The sequence below is a fragment of the Agelaius tricolor genome, unplaced genomic scaffold, assembly GCF_023055355.1.
Source record: "Agelaius tricolor isolate 1412-34295 unplaced genomic scaffold, bAgeTri1.0.p SCAF_1, whole genome shotgun sequence".
NCBI classification, from domain to species: Eukaryota; Metazoa; Chordata; class Aves; order Passeriformes; family Icteridae; genus Agelaius; species Agelaius tricolor.
In genome coordinates, this window is record NW_027269261.1 from 43,687,911 (window position 1) to 43,705,232 (window position 17,322).

At 38.0% G+C, this 17,322-nt stretch overlaps 1 protein-coding gene across 5 annotated transcripts in view; it reads left to right on the plus strand.

Moving 5' to 3' along the window:
* Positions 1-17,322, plus strand: part of DISC1 (DISC1 scaffold protein) — a 189,636-nt gene that overhangs the window by 136,028 nt on the left and 36,286 nt on the right. For all 5 annotated transcript variants that reach the window (XR_011679948.1, XM_071431789.1, XM_071431798.1 and 2 more), the window contains one exon: positions 10,101-10,161. Coding sequence is in view for 4 of the 5 variants with exons in the window: in XM_071431789.1 (XP_071287890.1) it covers positions 10,101-10,161 (61 nt within the window). In the remaining variant the exon portion in view is untranslated. The remainder of the gene's footprint in view (positions 1-10,100; positions 10,162-17,322) is intronic.

The following is a 17,322-nucleotide window of genomic DNA, read 5'->3' on the forward strand; positions in this document are numbered from 1 at the left end:
CCAATTAAATTAATTATCCTGTCTTGAAAGCAGTTGAAAAAAACATCTCTCCACTCAATAGTGTGCTCTTGTGTCTGTGACTCTGCCCTTTTGGGTGCTCAGGATTAGCAGAAGCACTTAGCGCACGTACATCCTTGTAGGTACATCTGTTTTGCTCAGTTGCAGTAATTCTCCCATTTACATTGTGTAAATCTCTGCCCCAGCTTTGTGTGTAAGGAGCAGAGAGGCTTTTAAGGCATCACTGAATGTTCATGGTCAAAAGCATCATGTTTACATTGATATGTCAGGCATGGCCAAACATTGCTTGTGGGTTTAATGAAACTCATATGCCGTTATGTGCAGGTTGCATAATGTCAGGAGGAAGCAGCTAGGGCAAAGATTATTAGGGATTAAGGAAAGCGATATATTAAAGCTCTCTTCTCCCTGAAATGGCTGCAGAACAGGCTCTGCTCAACCTCTCTGCTGAGCAGCTTCACATTTTTTCTTGTTTGGAAGCCCTGTAATTGCATCACAGAAAGGGTGACTGGTACAGCCAACAGTGGTCAAATAGTTTACAGTGAGTTTCTGAAAACTTCCATGTATGTGGGACACTGCTTCTCTGTATCATGGTAGCATTGTCAGCTATTTTCTAAAAAAGAAATTGCTGCTTCTCTGAAGTTTCAAGACCTGTTCTAGATCCTTGGAGATAACAGCAGCACAAAAAACATAAGCAAGTGCTATTTGCAGGTATCGTTTGTAAGCCTTGGTGCAGGAAGTCCCTGCTTTATTTGATGTGATTTCAAGGTTGTTAAAAATAGCTTGGAATTCTGAATATTCTTTCTTATCACTGTTGCAATTTGTATTACTTCTAACCTTCAGTATATACACCTTTAAGCTCTACTTTGCTTTCTTTAAAATTATCTGAAGGACTGATGTCTTAGTAGAAATTTGTTCTACTGAGAAGGTAACTGTTTGTGATTTTCCTTTGTCAGTAAGAGCATTGGCTTTTCACTTATTTTTTCACTTTTTTTTCACTTTTTTTGTTACTTTTCAAAGCTCTTATGCTTGTATGCTGCTCTCCCTTTAATCTCTTTTAGTAACCAGATTCTACAGCAACATTTGGGGGCAAATTCCATTTTTCTATTTTTTTTTTCTGTGTTGCAATGATGTGGTTTTCTTCTATAAAGAAGTTTTGAACACAGTTTCTCGAATAATTAATTGTATTTGTTGAAGTAAAAATATATTTTATCCTCTGACTTAGGGCTGTCTCTCTCTGTAGGTGCCTGGGTTCTTGCTAATTTGTATGGCCTGACTAGCAAGCATGTTGAGATAGGAAAAGAATAATCAGCAGCATTAAGACTAGCATGAAATTTTGCAGAGTCCTTTTAGAAAAATATTTCTGGAGGGTTTAGAGTGATTGAGAAAAATCTTTGCTCATCTTTCCTTTGTGACCTTTAATTAAAAAGCCAAAGTGGGTTAGTAATTTAATATAATTTTTTAGTTGCAATTTAGGTACTAAAGCACTAGGTGTAAGACTGCATACATGGAAGTTCAGCAGAACAGCTGCCTGAAACCAGCTCCTGTGTCTTTTAGAAGCCTTGATGTTGTTGAATGGCTGTGACGTCCTGTGGTCTATGGATCATCCATATTAGCTGTAAAGTATCCTCTTAAGTCAAAAATTGAATTTGACTTCACTTGTTTTATAGTTTGTCTGTCAGACAAAAATGTTTGACCTGTTCCTGCCTTTCATAACATAGGCATTACGTGTTGTCAGTAATTGTCATGGAGCTTAGCCTGTGCATAAAGCATTAATTGTTCTCTGTTGTTTGTCTTGGATAGCTGTAGAAAGGGCTCATTCTGGGTCTTTTTATCTTATCTAACAGTGTTAAAATAAATCTTACTTCCAGGAAAAACTTGTGGCAATTCAAGTAACGAGTTTGAACTCTTCTGGTGCCTTTGCACATGTTGAGTCTGGTTGCCTTGTTCGGGTGAGTAATGATTTCCAGATGATGTCTTGTGACTGCTGACAATCTACAGAGGACAAGCTGGACACATGGCTCTCCTTGATGTTCAGGCTTTGCTTTGTGAGGAGAAAGGAAAAAAGGAAATTTTTTTTTGTGGTTGGAGCAGGGAGGTTGAACAGATGGTCAGCAGAGGATTGAAGTAATAGGTGGTAAACAGGCAGAGAGGAGAGCCAGGTAAGAGAAAGTGTAAGCAGATTGCTCTCTGGTACCTCTGCCTTCCCCTTCATTCCTCCCCAGTTGCTAAGTAAAGAATGCAAGAGAGATAAGAATAGAAAGTGAAAGGAAACTTTTCTCTTGGGTTTTGGAAAAGAGATGATACTTTCAATACTAAAGTAGTTAGTAAGTTGTCTAACAAAGTGTAAACAATGATTCTGGCACCTGCAGAGAAGCAAGGAAAACAGGATGGTCCTATCCATGTGATGGAATGGGAGAGGAAAATTCAACCTTCACTTTCCCATAGAAGAGTTCAGGAGCCTTCATCCCCTGAGGGTGTTATCAGTGAAGATCCCCAGCATTCTTCCAGAAGTGGTACTATGCAGTCACTCTGGAGCTAGAAATTGCACATGAATCCATGTCCTATCTAATTTTAAATAAAGTTTAAAAATAAAGTTAACTGTCTGCAATGGAGAAAACCTTTCTGGGGCAAGTTGGCTTATTTATGTCAGCAGTGTAAAACAGAGAGAGCGTTTCGTTTGAGCACAGATTTCCCTGAAGTGAGAATGTAGGAACAGTTTTCTCCCTGGTTTTCTGCAGCCAATTTAAAATTCCATTTAGTGCACTCCAATCATTTGTAGCTTTTGAATCATTTGTGGAAAAGTAACCAAACCTGTGATAGGGGATCTGCACCTAGCCTGTGGTTACTACAGAGGTGGTACATGCAGGGCAGAAGTTGGGAGGCCAGGAGGCTGCTTCCAGACCTGGGGCTGCACAGGTGGGTGGTCCGGTGGGTGCTATGTGCTTTGTGACTCTCCCTACTCTTTACATACTCTCTTAAAGTATCAAGGCCAATCTTTTTTCATGTTATTATGAGCTCTGGTGACTGCTGGGCCTACTGCCCCTTCAGTTTAGAATCAGTATGCTTGCTTTGATACTGTGTAATAAAACAATGCGTAAAATTTCAGCTTTTTTTTTTTTTTAAGGTAAATTATTTACTGAAAGTAATTTGCCTCCTTCTACCTGCTGTCTCCCACATGGAGCATGGAAGGAGTCCCTGTGTCAGGTTTGACAGATTTTTCTGAAATTTGAAGGAAACTCAGAAACCATGTGAAAGTATGGTAATTCTCTTGAATGTAGGCAATTTAATCATCACAGAACTTGAAGGGTCACCTGTCTCTTTGGATGAGAAGTGCTGCATGCAACAAAGAAGGTTCAGGAGGCAGATTCTGGGAATGTCTGTTTCTCAAATGTACCTTTTTATGCAGGGTGGTTTTCCCCTGCTCCTTGTCGCCTCTGCAAACCTTTTATGCCTTGCTCAAAGACAGAATTGTCAGTTGTTATAGGCAGAGCTGCTGGCACCTCCTGTCATTTCTCTTTGTAAGATCTATTTTCTGTTTTTTACTTCTTTGTCAAACTTCTGTTCATTCTGAGATTTTCCATAACTTATATCTGCTCTGACATCTAACTTGAGAGCAGAATGTGGCTTCTCTGTTAAAATCAGTATCTTCTGTATGCTATCTATGTTTGGTTGTAATTTTTTGCATCAAAGGTAAGGTGCCACTTGCCTTATTGCATCCTCAAAATCATTGTTGCACCAAGGTCTACAAATTAGGCCATCTGTAAATATGCTGAGAACTTTGACACAAGCAGAAGGAGCATTTTCTTTGCCTGCTTCTACAATGTGTAAAATAATGCCATCTTTCCAAATGACCTGGAAAAACTTGGCCTTTATGTGATCTCCTAAAGAGAGGAAGCTGTTTCTCCTGGGCTTGCAGTGCCCACCCATTCCCAGCATGTCTGGAGGATAGACTAGGCTTCCTCCTGTTCAGGATGTACCAAGGTGCTAGGGAGAAATGGAACAGTAGACACTCTGTAATCCACAGCTCCAAGGGGAGCTTCCTGAGGAAAGTGAGTTGTTCACACTGTTTCAGTCTTTTCCTGTTTCAGTGCAGCATTAGGACCAAAATGCTATGCTGTCCTGTGTTGTGCCAATTTTGTATTTCTCTATTACTCTTCATAGATTTTTATTACTTCCCATATTTTTCCAGAGTTAGAGAGTATAAAGTGGAAATATCCTACAAGATTTTAAATGTGAGAGTGAGCAAAATGTTTTAAGACAGTGATGCTCCAGATGGAACCTTTATTTGTTTGCTTCTATATAGGAGAAGTGCTGCCCTATGGTATCAGAGCAGTTAACTGTCTAGTGCTGGAGAGGAAAGTTATGCTGATGCAAATCTTCACATGGACAAGATACTACATACTCCATCCCTCTGAGAGCTCTGAAAGCAGTGGAGTGTCATTTGACAGTGGATCCCTGAAAGCCCCCTCTTCTCCTGTGGGATGGGATTATGATAAGATCAACATCACTGAATCACCCAGCTGTTGTTGCAGTCATCTTTTCTGTCCAGAGGGACTGAGTCTGTCTAGCAGCCCTGCATGGTACAGCCCTGCTGCATTCACAGATCTCAGACCCATCAGAGCTGCTGCTCCTGACCTGCCTGCCAGTGCTATGCCACTGCAAAGCACAGCTTTCCATTTCTGTGGCAGGACAGTATCCTATTCTCCAGGCCAGCTGCTTACAGAAAGAGGGAAAAACCTTGTGATTGCATTATGGAAAAAACCCTTGTGATTGAGTTATGAAATCATCTCAAATTAGGTAAAGAATATTTTCAGCTCTAGTTGAAAATATTCTCTGCCTAATTTGAGATAATTCCATCATTCAATCTTACTCTAGTCAAGTAAGATTAGGTTGTGTCTTTAAACGTCTGGCTTTCATTTCTTAGATGTTCAGAACAGATGTTTGTGTTTCCAGTACACCTTTATGTAGTGTTTTTAATTGCAGAATAGCCAGTCCATTTGACCTCCCAAATTTTTGCCACCTCATGTCTGGTGGCAGTAGTTCCCTCAGTTATTTAGTGCTGTGTTTCAATGTTATTCAGAGGGTTAGTACATTTCTTAGAACAAACCACAATTACTGGAAAAGACAGGTAATAACTACGTATCTCAGTATTTACTTCATTACTGGATGACAGGGAACCAGCATAGAATTTCATTTGCCTTTTAAAAGTATTTACACTTCTTAAATAAGGCATTTATTTTTGTGCCTTTAATCCTGACCTTTTCTGTTCTTTCTGCTTTGGTTCCTTGAGAACAATGCATAGGAGAGTGGCCATTGTTCTTCACAGAGCTTGTTCTTTGGGGTTTTCCCCTGTCTGTCTGCAGGATGCAAAATTCCTTACCATTCTGTAATCCACAATCTTGTTACTGGGGCTTGATAAATCATCTTGACATGTAGTTGGGCAGCTAAGATGTCATGTCGAGTGTCACTCTTTTCAAGTGAACCTTTAAATATATCAATGCCATTCTTCAGTTTTTCAGACCCCAACTTCACATATTAATGTAGTACATCTTTCATGACAGAAAAGATCAGGCAGATTTGCATAGAATCATTTTCTGCTTTCATTTTATCTTAGTATAAATAACAATTTTTACATTAAAAAAAGTATAGTGACAGGAGAAGCAACATGTTCACACCTAATTCTGTCCTCAGATCAATACATGTCTATGCAGTTTTTTTAATTTTTATTCCTAGATCCTTAAGTCAGGCAAAAATGTCATTGAAGCCAGTGTGTCACAGACATCTTTTCATGAAAATCCTTTCTTTAGGAATTTTTCCTCCTGAGAAGCTGAGAGGCCTCAGGAACAAAATGTAAACAATGATTATTTGCTGCTGTGGAATGCAACAGCTGCATCTGTGATTGGCCCATCTTGGATGTTTATGATTAATGGCCAATCACAGCCCAGCTAGCTTGGCTCTCTGTCCAAGCCACAAACCTTTGTTATTCCTTCCTTTCTATTCATAGCCTAGCCTTCTGAGGAAACCTTTTCTTCTATTCTTTTAGTATAGTTTTAATGTAATATATATCATAAAATAATAAATCAAGCCTTCTGAAACAGGATTTGAAGTCAAATCCTCGTCTCTTCCCTCATCTGAAAACCCCTGTGAACACCGTCACACCAGTGGGAGTTTTACTCTATATAATATAATATTTGAGAAGGAACATTATACTTGTGGATCAGAAAGGCTAATTTTGTAGGTATCAGGCTTGTCATGCAGGCAGGTAATGTCTGGCCGTTCTTTTTATGCTGGGTGTTGGTGTAGGAGCTATTGCATCTCTTCCAACCTTTAATTTTGTGTAAAACTATGTGTCATTATTCATCCACACTGTCTATCCATAAAAAAAAAACAAGAAAAAGAAAAAAAAAGAAATAATACCTTCTAGGATGGAAGGTAAAAACTTTACTTCAGACTTTGTATTTCTTGGACTCGGTGAATGACTTGTCTGGTAAAGAACTACCCATCTGTGAAAACTACTGTGATATTGACTACTATTTTTTAAGACCCCTATTCAATTTTAAAGATTTATTCTTCTGAGTTGCCAACCATTTACACCTGGAGCATCCATTTGAACACTGGGTTTGAGGTATCTCCAGTCAAATACTCAGGTTTTATAAAGTTTTAGAAAATATTGATCATAGTATCCAAAGCATATCTTATAGTCCATAGGTCTTTTTAAGTTCAATTTTGAGGACCAAAGAATAAGAAACTGAAGAATAAAAGTAATGATACGCTTTCATGTGCGGGCTTGAATAATCTCTGTAAGTAATAGAAATAGCATTACCCCACTGGGGCTGCCTTCAGATGAGAAATGACATGTAATGATATTTTAAAGGAATGCTATGTAGGTTAATTATTGAATGGTATCTATGCAGCTTCTAAAACAGGAGATTTACATTCTGTAGCAATTAAAAGGCCACCACAGGAGCTCACTGCTGCTTCTCAGTCCTGTCTGACCAGAACTGATTCCAAGATTGGACTTTGCTGTAAGAAGCAAGAAAAATTTAAGATAAAACAAGGGAAAGAAATGCTGACTCACTTTTCTTCCATTAAGACTTCACAAGAGAAGTTTATTTTTAGTCTCAGCAAATAACCTGGCGTTTTGATCTTCTGCAAGTATTTATACTTCTTTATTTTAATAGAGAATTTATATTTCTTTATTTTAATAACTCCCCTCAAGGCTAATATAAGCTAAGCATGTAAATCCCCAGAGAACTGATGGAAAAAGACAACCCCATTCACTTAAATGTAAAAATAAACCATTTGGCATGCAGAGAAGAATCTCATAAATTATTATTTCTTTTCTTTCTCTGTCATCTACTACCTTCTTGGCCAGATTGAAAGCACATACAGTTTCCTGTTTGCATTTTTTTTGCTTTGAAGTGATGGTGAATAGATTCATTAAATTAGAACAAAAAATCTGCTAATCTTTTGCTTGTCTTCTATTTCAATGGATGATCTAAAAGGCTGAAAGTATTTGTTGCAGTGCTATCTACAGTTTGTTGCGAGGGAAGTAACCTTAATCAGATTTTTAAGATATGTTTTCCTTCCAGCAAAATCTCCAGGTCACAGCTTTTCCAATTACACGGAGAAGAAGGCAAGGAGACAAAGCTAGTCTGGGGAGCTTTCTCTTTCAGCAGCAAAGTTTGCATTTCTTTTAATGTAGTTAAAACGTTTGACAGGAGAGAGTAGGGTTTAGTGATGTGAGGTGATTTCCAAATGAGTGTTAGCTTTTTGCTGACCTACTTTTGACTAGTGGTGTATTCTTGCCCATTACTTTTTGTCATTGAATAATGCTGATATATTAAGCTGTGTGCTTCAAGGGCATTGTAAAATTGCATGTAGGGGCAGGACTGAACTGTGAAAGTGCGAATTACTCTATCAGATCAAACCCAATTAAAAAGTGACAAGCACAGCAGGAGAAATTGAAAGCAAGGTTTATCTTTCATGTAACGTAAGAAGTCACTATATCGGTTAGAAACAAAGTGAGTGTGAAACAGATTCTCCACCTCTTCTCATCCCTCTCCAAAAATAAATAATATCTGCTGACTTTATTATCCAAAAGAATAAGCCCCTGAGTTGTAACAGCTCACACTGAAGGACACTGTGACAATGGCAAGAGAAGGGGAAGTACAGCACCCGAACACCTTGAAGCTATTTGCTATCAAAGTGTGCACCAGGCCTCAGGTCAGCACATTTGGGGATTGATGGATAGGGAGTTTGCAAGAAGTGCTGGCCGTTTTTATAAAGCTGTAGTGTGTCATTAAAGAAAGACTTGCCAGCTTGCAGGCTCTCCACAGTTCTACAGGAAGTGTAGGAATAAAAGCATGGTAAGGAAACTGTGAGCTTTTACTAAGCCCTGTAGTTGTTACAGAACTGCTACAAGCTAGGTAAAGTTATTTAGTCTCCAGTGCCACTGCAGAAATCCTTATAAACCCTTTTGCATAACATCCATCAGCACTTTCCTAATGAGTAATTGGGCCTGTGAATGTATAAACTAATGCCTATGTACAAATATAGTTTAGGCATAATGCCTATGCCTAAACTAATGTCTATGTACAATAAAATATTGCAGAATCCTGCTTCCAGACTACTGGGGCTGTGGTGGGTTTGGGTTTTTTGATTGTTTCAGGTTTTTTTGTTGTTTGGTTGGTTTGCTTGTTTGCTAATAAACTCTAATAAACTCATATATCAAGCAAAACAAAACAAACAGCGAACAAGTAAATCAACCTTGCAACATGTGTTCTATACTTGCCGTTGCATTGCAGACAGTTTCAGTGATGTGTGACTGCTGTGTGACCTGGTGCACACTACCTTCTGCAGACAGTCGATGTTACACTGACCCTGATGCTTGCTGCTAATGGTGTTACCTCAGTGAACTCCTCTGTGTGTAAACTTTAGCACAGCTGATTTGGCTAATGCTGAGTTTTCAGGTCAGGCTTTGGTGGGTGACATTCAACTTCATGAGGGGAAAAAACCCAACAAACACAGAAGGGGAAAGCTCTTGTGTGTAAGCTGTGCTTGGAGCCATCATATTGTAAGGAAGATGGGGGAGATGAGTGTGTAAACTCACAGGGTACCTGACCCATTTAGCATGTTTTCCCCATAGAACAGTGATGCTCTGTAGGATGCCTCTTCATATAAAATATATATTTGATGTACAATGAATTAAGCCTTTGAAAGAGACCAAGTGATTTACAGTTCTACGAGACTTGGACTTTGTAAGCAGCTTATAGGGAGGAGGGAAGAAAAGTTGTCATATTGTGGAAATGGTTATTATCTAAAAGCCTTTTTTTTCCTGGAAGAGGTTTACTTTCTACCATTGATGGAGTACCAATGGTCATTCAAAAGAACAGCTTTGTTGTTGTGTGTTATGGTAAGTAGTCTTTTGGAATGTCTTCTGGGTGAAGAAGTTGTAGGGGCTAAGAGAATGTCTAGGTCTGAGCTTTAAAAATAAATAAACACACACACAACTATCTCCCCAGACACCAAACCACAAAATACCCCAACCTAAATTTCATAACAATCTTGAGTGGTATTTCTTCTCATTGTGTAGTGTTTTAGTTTTATCAGAAATGTTTGATACAAGATTGATAACTATTTAAAGGACTGTTGTGCATGGACTGGTGCATTTGTAAGGCTGGCTTACTTCTCCTAAAGGTAAAGAGGAGTAATGGGTAATATTTCTTTTTTTTGTGGGGATGATTTTTTTTTAGCTGTCATTGTTGCCTTTGTTTTTTATTTTGTCAAGAGGAAGCTTCTGCATACTGTGTGTTTGTTAGTCTCAACATTTTTCTGGCCCAGCCAAGAGGTTAATGCATTTGTTATTGATCTATTATTATAATATAGATATAATAGACTTTCAAGGAAAAAGGGAGAAGACACCCACACTGCAATTTGAATGTGAAAAAGATTAATGAAATTCTTATTCCTAACTGACATGTGTAAAATATGTGGGTAAGAGATGAGTTGGTTTAAAAAAAGAAAACCCCCTCAGAACTGTAAAGTTATATCATTACCTAATTTTGGCCTTTATTTTGTAGTGACCAGTGTAAAAGAAAATGCTGAGAAGTACATGGAGATTCTGGAGGATAAACTACATAGGTAAGGATGGTATCATGAAAACCTTTGAAATCTTAAAAATGCTTGTACATGCAGCATTGATATGCATAAAAGTGTTAGGAACTTGCATTAGAATAATACCAAAAATAGTTCAAAGTAGGAAATACTGTTTGTGTTGAGAGCTCTGTTCAGGGCTGCATTCAGCAGCCTGGCAATGGGTGCAGGTAAAAAAAAGAATCACTGTGTTCTCCAGTGCAAAGGGCTGCTCTGGAGCAGCAGTGGTCTAGCCTCAAGTGTTGGGGATATGACAGCTGGGTGAAAAATCACCCTTCTGCTCCTATGCAAAAACCAACACTGAGCAGGGCCAAAAGAATCCCTTAGCAGAGTTCTGGACATCTTTAGCAAATAATGACAGTCAATATAACAGTTTTGAAAAAATGCCAGTTTGGGTTATTGGAGAGAGCAAATACAAACCAAGACAACAGTAGAGATATTTTAAGAACTGAATACTTATGCAGAATTTACATATTTTTATGCCTTTTTTTTTTTTTTTTTTTAACAAACACTAACGTTTCTATTTCCTTCTCTTACTGTGTGGAGAGGGTTCTAGGTGACCCCTCTGACTTTAGGATTCTCCTTGAAATATGGTTAGCAAATATTACAGTGCTGTTGTAATGGAATCTTCTAGTGAGTGAACTTTGCCCTGAATGAGTATATTTGTATTTTAAAAGGCCTTCATGTGTTGTAATTGGAGTTTGTGTCTTAATAAAATGTAATCCACCAAATAAACACCACTTCCATTTCCATTACTAAGCAGGTATAATTAATAAATTGTTGCCCTTGCTATTTTTTGTTCTATTGATAAAGATAAGGTTTTATATATTTTGCTCACTCATGCTTTTGAATATAGAAATATTTATTTTACTCAACTCATAAATTTAAAAGATATTCCGATCTGAATGAAAAAATGATGGTGAAGATCAAGCTTTGTTTCTGTGTGCTGCTTAACCCTCTCTTAATAACAATTTTACTCCATATACCTCAGTCCATAAGTTTAAGACAAGTCTTAAGGACTTTGTGTGCTGTCTTTTTGAAAACCATACTCTTTATTAAAAATAAAGTATAGCAACATGTTTTGATGCTTCTAGAGTGTATGGATTTAATTGATGTATCAGGCTCCCAGAAGGATGTAAATTTCTCTTTAAGTGTTAAATACTTAGAGAAGCTGTATGTTTGTTTCTCCTTCCAGAGGTTTATCAGATAGAATTTGCAGGTCCCAGATGGTGAAGATTCAGACCTGAACTTGTTTTCCAAGATGTGCAAATGGTATTAGTCTAAAAATAGTTCAAGTAATTAAGAGCTAAGAATTTGAATACTGATGGAAGAGAAAATCTTTAATGTTTTTATGAAAAAGAAGTTTCCAAGATACTATGTCTTGAAAAATATTTTATTTTTATGGTATTTTAATTTTAGGTGATTATATATATTTGTTTTTTTATAGGTTCATTTTAGTTTCTTTAAGTAGTTAGCTACACCTGCTTTACAGCTTGAGCAATAAAATAGAAAAGCAAGCAAGAGCCCAAGAGGCTTCCCTGAACCCTGCCCCTGCTTAGAGCAGTAACTTGAGAGAGTTTCTCTTTTTTGGTCTTCATATAAATGCTCAGATTACTCATTTATATATATCATAAGCTAAAGAAAGGGTCTCTAAGGAAAGTTTAAAGAGTAAGTTTTAAGATTACATTTTAGACAGAGATAGAATTTGCATCTGGCTTGTGGATGCACTTTTGTGGAGGCTCTTGAAACCAAAAGAGAATCAAGTCTGGGTAGCATGAATTCAAATAAACCTCTAAAGCTTTTCTCCAGATGAAATCTATAATTTTGCCAGGTAATGTTTCGAATAGAAACAGTCTAGATTGAGATCACTTCAATTTAAGATACAGCTTCAAAGTAAAGCAGAACTCTTAGAAATGTCATTTTTGACCACTTTGTAACAGAAGGAAAAGGAAGTTAATGAAGAAATCTCTTGACAAAACAGCTTTAATGAAGATTCAAGTTTCAAAAAATCAATTTTGTCAGTTAATTTCCCTCCCTCCCTTCCCTTTTCTCCTTTATTTTCTTAAGAAAAGTTTGGAATATATTCCTCTTGTCCGTTTGTTTTTTGTTTTTTGTTTTTTTTTTTTAATGGAGAGAGGGGAGGGTAACCTAGCTGATATGCTGGAATACTTTTTGGGGAGGTGGGGATTTTGGGTTTTTTTGTTTGTTGGTTGGTTGGTTGGTTTTTAAAAAGATGCATCCATTGTCAGGTAGCTTAATAGAATATGTTTCATTAGGAATGCTACTCTTTTGATAGCCTTGTATCTAAAGAAAAAATGGGAAAACATACATTGGCAAAAAATGGAAATATGTTCAGTAGATGATAGTTTCACCCCAAAGAAGGCAAAGCACCCACTAAGTATACAGATTACTTGACACTCTTTTTTCCTGATTTAAAATGTAGGTTATATTCTGACAGGGGACTGACAGTCGTTGAAGACAGTATCCTCCAATAAAAGAATGAACAAATAACATGTTTAATAAGCTGCTGGCTGTCTCTTTCCTAGTCACCAACATACATCAAGCCATTCTCCAAGTTTATACATTAAGTAACTGACTGCTCTCTTGAGAGTGTAAATACCATTGATTACCTTTTGTTAGGAAACAGGAGATGTGCAAAAGTGGTATTCCAAAGTTAGAATAATAAAAGTGAGTTCAGTAGAGACCTTTGTGTGAATATCTGAAGTACAAGAAGTTTTGTGTTGGTAACTTCAGCTCATCACTTGAGTCATTTAGGAGGGATTGTACAGGAGAAGTTTACAGTAATTGCTCTAGCTCATTGAAATTCAGATGAGCATCTTCTCATGGGACCCTTGTTCTGCCACAGAAAGTGGGAGTTTTTTTCATTTCACTTATTTCTGCACCAAGTGAAGGCTTTGCTAGCACTTTATATCATTACCATGAATAAAGTGGACTTCAACCATCCAACTCTTTCAAAAACCACCAAGTTCTGCCATAAGTGAGCTTTAGTCATGTAAATGGGTGAGGGTCACAAACTGATCCTAGTCAAGAGTGCTGTAAATGCCATTAAAGATTTCATCTTGAGCTGTTAGTGCCTGTGTGTCATGTTACAGAAACTCTGATGCCTGCTATAGGGAAACTGCTGTGCTAAGGCTACTGAGTAAGTCTTTCCAAAAGGTTTTCCCTCTTATCTGTGGAGCAGCACAGGCATGCTTGGAAGTGCCAGATGGTCTGTGGTAATTTTGTGTAACCTATGACCCCCCTCAGTTGTGCTGAGGGCTGTTGCAGCTGCTGGTAGTATCTTAGCAGTGCACAGATAGGACTGAAATGTCATCTTTGCCTGCCTGCCCCCAGGACTGTGTGTTTTCTACTGTGCTTCCAAGAGACTTCACAGCCCCATCCCTCGCTGGATAATGATCTGATCTTATTTTGCTTACCAACAGTTCTGCTGCTGGAGTGTTAAAATGCAGGTTAGACAAAATATTAGATCCTTCTAGTGACTAATTTAGTTCCTTTCTTCTTCCCAGCTGGTCTAAGTCATACACAGCTGTGAGAACATTAGCTCCAAAATTCTGAGAAGCAGACACTTTATATGTGGTGATGCATTCCTTTATATCTCTTGGCCCACATGGTGATGACTTCTAAATCCCTTATCATAGCTGCCTCAGGCTGGAAACAATTTTTTTGTGCCAGCTGATGTAAAGATGACATTTCTTGAGCTGAGGGAATTTAATGTGATTGTACTGTTCTCCAGACCTCAAAAGATTATGCTGTGACTTCCATTCATCACAAAACCAGGGCTTTTAAGGGGCTTTTCCTAATTCCCAGATAGGAATCATGAAATTATTTTTGGGGAATAATATTATTCAAGAATAACTGATGACAATTACACAAAGGTGTTTTATTGAGCTATTTTCTGTGCTATCCTGCAAGAAAGGGAAAATGCATAAATATAACAAGATGCAATACTGCAGTGACTGTACTTTGCCATTGTTGAATGATACAGCACCAGGTAAGTTTGCAAATGTATGCAAAACCTTTCTTCTTTAACTGACTCTCTTCTGCTGTTTGTCTTGGGTTCATTTTCTGTTCACCAATGTTTGTTTTCATTTTAATGGTGCCTTAATTTTTACTCATGGATACACAGTAGGGAAAATGTCGTGGAGTCTTACTCTGATGTAACTTGTGCTCATCTGCATGGCTCCTCATTCACTGAGGTGTTAAGATAGTTGGTGTGATAAAGGCACCTTGCATTTATTGAAGCAGCAGAAATCAAGCTCAAGGTCTGTTTTACCTGATCTCATGTGTGGTTTTTCTTTTAGGAGTTTCAATCAAATGTCACTTGCCTAATTCAGAACAAATGTGGCTGCAGCCTGGTTGCTCAGACTGCTAAGGGCATGCACATTTTCTCTATCAGAAACAAGGGTTTCTCATGCAGGCAGTGCTTTTAATGCATTTGAGGATGTCATCTTCACTGAGATCTTGCCCCTTCAGGAGAGACATAAGATCTTCTGAGGGTCCCATGCCATAAGAGGACAGGTCAGGACTAAATGCCACCACGTCACCTTCCAGTTTACATGAAAATGAACAGTCTTAGAAGTTACTGTCTTTCCTTACTATTCACTGTTAGCTTACATACCACATGCCTCACATCTCCTTTATAAAATACTAAGTTTCAGAAATGGTTTTGGGAGCAGAGCTGGGTATGAATGCTCTGAATAGCGCAGCACACTAAAAGGGCAGTGCTTCACACTGCTGATGGTCTTAAAGGTAGCCTCACATCAAAAGGACTGTGTATCCTTGCAGATTTGTAGCTCTCTTTTTCTGTTGTTCCTGTATGTATGGAATATTTTGTGGTTTAATTTAACATTGATTATATAGGTGTAGTTTTCCCACCTGTGTTGTTTGCTTATGACTTCAGGCTGTTGTTTATGAGAAGTCCTTTTCTTCCTGGAAAAAATGCCCTTGGATGGCAGTGGAATCACTTGTGTTGCCTTCTGTTACAACAAAGGACTGCAGGACTAGGCTCGGTGTGATTAACTTAAGTACTGAAAATTTGGAACATGTTTAGAAATTGATGCTGCATGAAGTGAATATGTACATAACTTGCCAGATCCATAAATTTGGAAGAAATCTTTGCACTCTCCAGTGACATTTGAAGGTATTCTGCCTAATTGTGGTTTGCTGTTCTTTAGAGTAACACAGTTTTCTCTTGACCATACTGTGTGGTTTTATCATACTGGTGAATACACAAAAAGCCTTCAACCACTACCAAATAATTTCTCATGTTTCAGTAATGTGAAGAACACATTGCAGTGTCACCAAACCCTCATGGGAACAATCAAACACTTTACTTTGGACAATCCCTTCTCCTTGTTGTGAACAATACAGCTGCTTTGTTTCAGTTACCTTATTTTTCTGTCTACATAATAGAGGCTGTCATGAAAACAGGGCTATTGTTTCTTAAAGGCTCGTGTTTTCCTGGTATTTTTTCCAGCCTGAAAACATCAGCTCTTGTTATACTACTTACTTTGCTGGGGAAATGTTATGATATTACAAATCAAAGGATTTTGACTTTCAGCCATGTAACTGGTGACAAGAACATAGGAACTTGTGAATAAAAGTAACATTTTAAAGGTGTTTCTATAGGGGAGGGGAAATTTGGCAAGATCCCACTGATTTCTTGGTACTATTGTAGTGAGGGAAGTTTACTTCCCCAAAATACTCACAAATAAAAGGAGCTGTGAATATTGAAAAGCAAATTGCTAAGTGTGTTAGTTAATAATTTACAGGTGATTTTTTGGTTGCTCTATTGGCCCGGTCTTATTTGGGAGATACGTCCTCTTTTTTTAATAGTTTAGGAAAGTTTCACAGTGGTGAATCCAATTAACAAGGAAGAAAAATTTAAGTATTCTTTCTTGTTCTATTTTCCCATCTGCTTTAAGCATTGTGCTCTTTCTTTTTTGCTGTTCTTTAATTGCTCTGTCTTGATGTTAGCAGTCTTAGAAAGGGGACTTTCTGATTCTCCCCCTGCTCTTCCCTTTATTATGGCTCCTCTGTCTTCCTTCCTTGAACTTGTCTCATTTCCACTTTGTGCATTTTATTCTTCCCTTATTTTATTTCCAACTTTATCCCTTAGGACACCTATTTTTGCCTGTCTCTTTTGTGTTTCATGGAGCAGGGGGAAGTTGGATAGTAGGAATATAATAAAGCATTTTCTTCACAGAAACCCTGTTTTCACCTTCAAAACACATTCAATTACTTTTCAATCTGTCTTATTCTACATGACCACAGTGCAGGTTCTCACCAAATATCCTTATTCTCTCCACAATCACTTGCAATATATTTGAAAATGTTTGCAGTTTCCTGACAAAGTATAGGATCTTGGCAGCTCTTAGTAAATTTAAATAATGTCAGAAGAAATTTGATGGTATTGCTTCACAGAAGTGGATTAGCCTAGATTAACTAGGTCTTGAGGGAAGGGGGGAATCTTCACTATGCCTTTCATTTCTGCTTGTGGAAAGAGTAGCCAATGCCCACAGGGCATGGAAAAGGAAATCGTCGCTATAGAAGTGCAGCAGATAAGAGTTTCTAATCATGTTTCTGCAGCATAATGTGTGTTTTATCATCAGTGTTATCTGGTGCCATGTGCTAGTGGAGATCCTTTGATAAACTTATGTCTGTGCCAGGATGGAACTCTGTTCCCAGCCTTGAACTTGTCCCTCAGCCCTGGCAGAATTAATACCTATCTGCAGATGAAATGCATGTTGCCCAAGCACTAAAAATGGAGGGCAAAGAATGCAATCTGCTTCCTGCACCAAGTGAGAAAAGATATTTTAAAAAAACAAACAAACAAAGCAAAAACCAAAGTGAAAAACACCCCCACTACCATTTCTGTCTATGGCAACTGCAAGATAGGAGAGAATTGCATTGATGGAACCACCATGCCTTTTGTGTCAGTAGCAGGAATCTTCTGAATTTGCAGTCATAAAATTAATTTTTTGCTACAAGAGGAGGAGAATGTTGTTTTATATACTAAGGAATCATCTGCTGGTTTAAGGTATGGAAGGAGATTTTTGCAGAAAGGAGGGATGAGGTAGGTAGGCTTTTGGACCCCACAGTACTCTGGGGGAAGAGGACATAACACAA